The sequence below is a fragment of the Telopea speciosissima genome, chromosome 8, assembly GCF_018873765.1.
Source record: "Telopea speciosissima isolate NSW1024214 ecotype Mountain lineage chromosome 8, Tspe_v1, whole genome shotgun sequence".
Lineage (NCBI taxonomy): Eukaryota > Viridiplantae > Streptophyta > Magnoliopsida > Proteales > Proteaceae > Telopea > Telopea speciosissima.
In genome coordinates this window covers 60,195,399-60,202,821 of record NC_057923.1, presented here as the reverse complement: position 1 = coordinate 60,202,821, position 7,423 = coordinate 60,195,399, and the positions used below count along the sequence as shown (strand labels likewise).

Here is a 7,423-nt window from a genome sequence, read left to right as displayed (position 1 = left end):
TACGCTAGCACTCCCATGTGTCTATCTCTCTCCTCAAAATAAGGGGGCAGAGACATCTTTTCTGAGAGAGATAGGCTCATGGGAGTGCTGGCATAGGCCACACTCCAGGACAGAGAACTTTCTCCCTATTATATATATATATATATATATGTTAATATAAAGTATAGTTATATTGTATTTCAGAAAAGTACATTTGCTTTATTTCAATGGCATATATTTAAAGATTCTGATCTAAAGGATCCTAAGGATTCTTACTCTCCCCTCCTAGGGAATAGAAAACTTTTGCCTTTGTCGGCCAGTGGGTCCAAGTATGAGAAATTCTTTTCCTCTTTCAAGGGAAATCCACAAAACCTCCCAGTCAAGTAATAAGAGAATTTAATGACTAACACCAAGTGTTCCTACCACTTTTAAATAACCAGCCCAATCTACCGGAGCTTAAGGATTTTGGAAGTTGTCATGACTCTCATGAGTCACACTCACACCCTCACCTCAGAGTAAACTTGCACCTTAGCATGGAAGCATCAATTTCTGATCCCAACAACCCTAACTGTGGAGATGCATATGGAGCAGCATTTCAAGGGGAAGTTGATATTCTCATGAAATTCTACAAAAGAGAACCAACCTCTTCTAGCAATATATGGGGCGACACAATTTTTCATGTTCTTGCTCTGAAAAGCCACACCAAAGCTATAATGGAGTTACTAAACTTGTCAATGCCTATCAATGGCTTGAAAGAGAAAAATTCTAATGGCAACACAGCACTCCATGAAGCAGTCAGGGTTGGTGCTTTAGAGATTGCCAAGAAAATGGTTCAAAAGGAAGAGAGCCTTGTCCATGACATCAATCACATTGGAGAGACACCATTGTATTGGGCTGCAGCTTTTGGACAGACCAAAATGTTTCAGTTCTTAGCCAGAAAAACTAGAAGTGACAACATTTATGACACCAGAGGATTGAGAAGAAATGATGGCTCTACAATTCTTCATGCGGCTGTAATTGGAGAATTTTATGGTTTGTGTATTTAATTTTTGTTTGGTTACATTATTAGCTAATGGATGTTACGTTTCTCATATATTGTTTAAATTGAATCAGGTTTAGCTTTAGAGATAATGGGCTATTACCCTGATCTAGCCTTTGCTCGTGATAAAGATGGGATCACAGCTCTTCATCTGTTAGTGCATTCACCCTCTTCATTCAGAAGTGGGACAGATTACTCTGATATAAATTTACTCTATACCTCCTTTATTCCACTGGCACTGTTCAAATTAATGATCTACTTCTGTAAGTGAATCTTAATTTGATCTCGATCGATTCGATCGATCATCCTTGTTGTCTTGCTACTGAGATCGAATTGATTGTTCGGCGGATGAACAGGTATTCCATGGAATGCTTATAAGTCTACACAGATGGATGATCTGGAGGATCCTTGTGAGTTGCAAAAGAACAGAGAACCAGGTTGTAGCTTTATTTCTCTATTTCATAGTTGTTCCATGTTTTCTACATTTAGTTAATTGGAGCTGAAGCTATACTAAAGGGATTGGGCTTCTCTCTTTGGAGGGTATCGCCTAATGAGGCATCCAACGGCTGGGCTGTGCTGTGTCGCACACATTTCGATGCATGCCTAGTCAGCTATTGGGATGCGTGCGGCCCAACCCAACCGTTGGATGCCTCATTGGGCGATGCCCTTTAAGGAGAGGAGGCGAATCCATACTAAAGCTTTTAGGATTAAAAAATTAGGGGAAATATTTCCTGTGGGGGAGTGTGGCCCTTGTGCAATGGAAGTGCTTGCAGAAGCACCAAGTAGCACAATCATTTCACATTTCATGGAGGGCGGGATGGTCATTTCTCTCCCATGTGTTTGGGTGCAGGCACCACGTCACTCCCCATAGAAACCATTTTCCCCAAAACTTATCTCCTACTGCTAATTTTGCCCCATATCTAAGGGGCACTGAAGGGAGTGGGTCCCCACACCCCCATGAACGGTGTGAGATGAGTTGGGGTGGTTACCACATGGGGAGAAGATCTGGACTCCATTGAAGGCATAGTATGGCCTAGCTAAAACCTTGGCTAGATGGTCTTCCTACCAAATTCAAATTCTTAGAGTATATTTATGAGAAAGTCTTCCTACACCTGTAGGCCTGTTTGTTTGTTGAAAAAATATGGGATGGGAAAAAAGGGGTGAGAGAATTTGATATTTTTTCCATAAAATTCTAAAAGTTGTTTTTGTTTGGATACCGGAGTAGGAGAATTGAAGGACAATAAGGCTTAATCTAAGGGAGGTTATCGGCCTAGGTGGTAACCCATTTCTCCCCTCCCCTCCCCAAAGTCTTATAATTTTGGATGGAACTTTGAGAGAAAAAAAAATTGATTATTTGAATATATGGGGTCTGCAATTCTTATCCTTCCCTCTCCTTTTTTTCCCTCATTCCATTAGAGATGGGTTCCACCCCTTTTTTTTTTATGCAAACAAATAGGACTGTAGTGTAGAGCACCATCCAAGGGTCCTAAAACATCTCTCCTCTATTGAACTAATACAAACCATTTTCTGATGCAGGAATGATCGGACGATTATTAATTCATTGTGAGTATGACATCATATTCCCCTTTTTAAAATAATTTATAATATTATTTCTAGAGGCCCATTTTGTCCTAAATAAAAGCCATGCACTAGGAAAGATTGTGCTAATTTTCAATCAAATATTTTTTTCTACAATTTTTACTTCAAATCAAAATGTAACCAATTCCCTATCCACCTTAAGATAACATGAATTTTTTTTCTTTTGTGAGTGGGTGTGCCAAGAAATTCGACAAATGGAAAAAAGATAGAAAAGAAATTCTTCAACCACACCATCTATAATTTTTTTATTTGGTAGAACACAACATCTATAAATATCATATAGCATTGCTACGACCAATCTGACATATCCTTGGGAGACCACGGGGCTGCTCAGCCATGTATTTGTCTCACTCCCCATCTCCTGTGAAATGACACCTTTACCAAGTCCATCCCACACTCCCCATTGGTGTATGTCACTAGCTTGCAGAATGCGAGCAACATGATAAACCTCGGCCAAGAAAAAAATACAACGAAAGCAAATTTAAAAGAAGCTTTAAAAAACCAAAGGACCCAATGGCAAAACTGTCACATCATTGGTCTAGATAGAAGAAAGCAAGTAGGGGCATTATGGAAAATGCCCCCTATGTGTATGGCTGTGTAGGGCGAGTCCGGTTCTACTCCCCACTTGGGGACGGTGGGGACAGATCTGAGCCCTCCATGGGACGTGGGTCCCACAGCCCATGGAGGGTTGGGATCTGTCCCCACTGCTCCCCATGTGGGTAGCTGATCCCAACTCGTGTAGGGCCACTGGAAACCTTTTCCCAAGGCTCTGTTTGTTTGCAAAGGGAATTAAAGGGAAGGGAAGTAAAATTTTCATACTTAAAAAATGAATTTTTGTAATCATTACCCCATGTGATAATATCACTAACTTCAAATAATTTCATATTTGGTTATTAAATTCCACTTTACTTTGCATCCAATTCCCTTTGGTTTAAAATGTAAAATAAATATTACATGTAAAATGTATCATTACTTGGATATGTGGTAAGAAATTTAAGTAGTTTATACAATTAAATGGGATAATGATTACAAAAATGTCTTTTTAAGCATGAAAATTTCACTTCCTATTCCTTTAATTTCCCTTGCAATCAAACGGAGCCCAAAGAAAAAAGGAATAGAAATGTAAAGACTAAGGAGATTAATTTTCCAATATTTGGTGAGTTGAAATGTAAAATATTTTTCTTGCAGGGTTTCCATTTTTTGGAAAAATTTATAAAGAAAAACAAAAGCATAACTTGGCACTGGACCTAGCAAAACTACTCATAAAGACAGAATCCATGAGCATGAAAGGGGGTTATTACATTGGCAATAGAGGGGAACCCTTTCATGCATCCAACATAGGCCCTTCAGCTACTACTAATACAATCAGTGACACCCTTATGCTAGCTACAAGGCATGGGACTGTGGAAGTTGTTGAGGAGATCCTTAAAGAATGTCCTTGGGCTATTGAGTTTGTGGATGAGAATAAGAAAAACATATTCCATTTAGCAGCTGAGTTTTGTAAAATTAGGGTTTTGGTGTTTCTAAAATCCAAGGGCTTCATTACAGCTAAGATGATTGCAAATGTTGACAACAAGGAAAACACAGCCTTGCATCTTGCAGCAAAGTATGTTGATCATCGACAAAATAAGATTCATATCTCAGCATACAAGATGGCAGTGGAGACAATTTGGTTTAAGGTACTACTGCTTATCCACCAACCATAAAACTTCATATTAAGAAATCATATATATGCTTACAAGAGATCTTTAAAGGTGTGTTTGAATGGTGGAATCGAGTTGTAATTCATTGATATAGAATCAATGGTTTCAAAATCAGCAAAATTGCTAATTTTGGATGACACTATCTAGTCGATCGTGTAGCCCATGCATCAGCATGGGGCCCAATGCGGCGTGCACAGGGGCATCGATTTGGATGACATTTTTTATTTTATTGAGAGGTTGAACGGTAATTGTGCATGCTCCTGTGTCTGGGCACAGGAACCACGTGACCAGATAGTGTTCTTTTTCCCTTTATTTTTTGATAGTTCATTTTTTTTTTCTTTTTGTCTTTATTGTAAAGACAAAGCTAGGAATAATAACGATTCCGGATCCCCTCCCCTACGGGTAACCACCTCATCCAAACACGGTCCATTAAAATTAAATGTAAGTTGTTTCTTTACTTTAGGAGAAAGTTCTATTGCCTTCTCCCGCCCTGCTGTGAATGGGATCCCATTCACCGTTGGTGGAGGAAAACTTGGTCCTTTCAAATTAAGGGTAAGTTGTTTCTTAATTATTTTAAGAGAAAGTTTTCCTCCACCAATGGAGTAGGGTTCATCCACCCATCTAGGTGTATTATTACTCTGCCCTTACTCTACAAAGTCAATAATGCTTTCCCCACTATTCCTGAAGCCCGAGTACTAATTTGGGCAAAGGAGGTTCCCCATATCAATTCTTCAAATTGGGTGGGAGAGGGGGGGGGGGGTTCGGAGAGAGTGAGTGGGCCCCATTTTTACGTGTCTTAGTGCGTGGATTCCTTGGCACACGGGCGTTGTGGGCATAATTTTCCCATTTATTAATTAAGCTACATTTTCTTATTGTCGGCCCACTAGTAGAAGCTTCAATGCATTGAATGTATTGATCATGTATTATGCCACATAGAAGGATGATTGGCTAATACATCTTTTAATTTGAAGTACATGGTCTATTCTAGTAACATATCAAGCCTTTTAAGCTATCTCATACTTGGCTGGCCCAATCTAGGAGTTGAGTTTACGTTCACGTGAATGTACGAAAACGGCTAACAGTAGTTCAGATGGAATCCACTTTGTGGGACTCACATGGAGTGGAGTCCATTTAAACGATTGTGAACCATTCTTATACGTGAACGTGATCGTGGCTCCCAATCTAGTGTATACATTAGGCACATAATGGTGTGTGCATGTGTGTGTGTGTGTTAATAGTTAAAACCTCTATAATGTATGGTTACTTAAATTTGCTAGCTCTTGATCAATATTTATATATATATATATTTTTGGTCTATGTACAGAAAGTAAAGGAAGTGTACTCTCAAGTGAATCTGCCTCAGTTTACAAATTGTGATGGCAAAACAGCAAATGAGCTATTTGATGAAACTCATAAGCATCTGAAACATGAAAGTGTGAAGTGGATTAAGAGTGCAGCAAATACTAACATGGTTATCTCTACCCTCATTGCCACCATGAACTTTACTGCAGCATTTGCTGTTCCAGGAGGTTATCACCAAAATACGGGTCTCCCTATTTTTGCCAACACAATAGCTCTCCCAATTTTCTATGCCTATTCTGCAGCTGCATTGTTTTTCTGTGTTGGCACCCTTGCAGCTTCCTTATCTGCCTATTTTTCTCGCTTTAATACCAATGATTTTTACATCTTCTTCCCACTCAAATACATTCTTGCAGGTACCACTCATTTTTTATCTGCAATCTACTCAGTTACAGCATTTGTTCAAGCTCTCATACTTGTAACAAATGGAGAATTTACAACTCTTCAATGGTGCTTAGCTCTTTCAGCCACCATATTTGCTATGATTTCCTTTATCGTTCTGTACATGGATATAATGTTCCCAGTTTTTCGTTATTTTGTATTTGTATTCTTCGATTGAATCCTTACAATGGCCAAAGAATGATATTGTATCTATTTGTTTACAATTATAAACAAAAAATCAAGTTTTCCTCCACCCATGGTTCCATACATCGAGAGTGTGAGATGGGTGGAAGAGGGCGTTGTGAAGGTGTTTTTAGAAAATATTAAAACTGTTGGGGTTCTACATGGTAGACGGAAAAATAGTCCCACATCGGATATGAATTGTGGGTGGATTAATAGGTACTTGGGAACCTTCTCCTTAACAACTAGTTTTTGATGATGAATTCTACCTAAATCTCCACAAGTGGTATCAAAGCCAAGGATGTGGCAGGGTCAAATTTGGGGGACAGCCAGGCATGGGAACCCGGTGTGATCTTTGATGATCCCGTGTGGAGGGGGAGATGGGAAGATCTGGATAGCTCCCACGTGGAGAGAGGGAAATCGTTGGGGTTCTACACGATAGGCGAAAAAATAGTCCCACATCATATATGAATAGGGATGTGGGTGAGTTAATAGGTACTTGCCATCCATGTGACCAGTGCTGCGGTATTTGGAGGGAGAGGTTCTTATACTAGAGTTGGCATCGCTTAGCCTGACTACAACCATTGGTGGCCAAATATTTGTGCCTTCTAAACGCTTTTCAACCCCTACGGTGAAATAATAATGGAATACGGCGAAAGCTTTCCTCAAAACACCTTCTGGCCAAACCAAGTCCGTTAATACCTAATTTGGGTTCTCTTATTTTTGGTAAGACCTAATTTGGGTTCTCTATAAATGAGCCCACATGATTGATTGAACAAAGTCATAGAAGGACATAATGCAAATCATAAGTTTCAAGAATTTTTTACCCTAGATTTCTTAAGTAAAGAAGAGAGAATAATAGGAATTAACTAGAAAGAGAAGGGCATATATGTAACTGGAAGAGTGAAATTAAGAGAGAGAGAGAAATCTTGGGAAAAGATGAGTCGTCTTTTTTAACCCGTTAACTTTTTTTAATCCGTAATGGAAAACCAAAATTATTGTGAGAATAAGTACCTAATTTAACAATAAGATAGTGAGAGAATGTCTAGTTCTAGTACCAGAAGAAAGAAGACCCCTAGGCAGAAAAGGCAAGACGATGTTTTAGGGTTTCAAAGATTCGCCTAGAGTTTCAAAAAATCGCTAGAAAAGTTTGATTTTTAGGGTTTTAAAACTTCGGATATGT

General features: G+C 39.1%; 1 protein-coding gene across 1 annotated transcript; it reads left to right on the top strand.

Moving 5' to 3' along the window:
• The first annotated feature begins 494 nt into the window (after positions 1 to 494).
• On the top strand, positions 495 to 6,238 carry LOC122672525. The gene is made up of 5 exons (XM_043869987.1): positions 495 to 1,011; positions 1,093 to 1,281; positions 1,375 to 1,455; positions 3,806 to 4,296; positions 5,645 to 6,238. The coding sequence occupies exons 1-5, from the start codon at positions 513 to 515 to the stop codon at positions 6,236 to 6,238; spliced, it is 1,854 nt and encodes a 617-aa protein (XP_043725922.1). The 5' UTR covers positions 495 to 512.
• The last annotated feature ends 1,185 nt before the right edge of the window (positions 6,239 to 7,423 follow it).

Excerpts from the sequence above, each read along its gene's own strand:
- LOC122672525 (XM_043869987.1), top strand. The coding sequence starts at position 513 with ATGGAAGCATCAATTTCTGATCCCAACAACCCTAACTGTGGAGATGCA. Across the intron at positions 1,456-3,805 it reads GCAAAAGAACAGAGAACCAG|GGTTTCCATTTTTTGGAAAA; the intron begins GTTGTAGCTTTA and ends TTTTTCTTGCAG. Across the intron at positions 4,297-5,644 it reads TGGAGACAATTTGGTTTAAG|AAAGTAAAGGAAGTGTACTC; the intron begins GTACTACTGCTT and ends GTCTATGTACAG.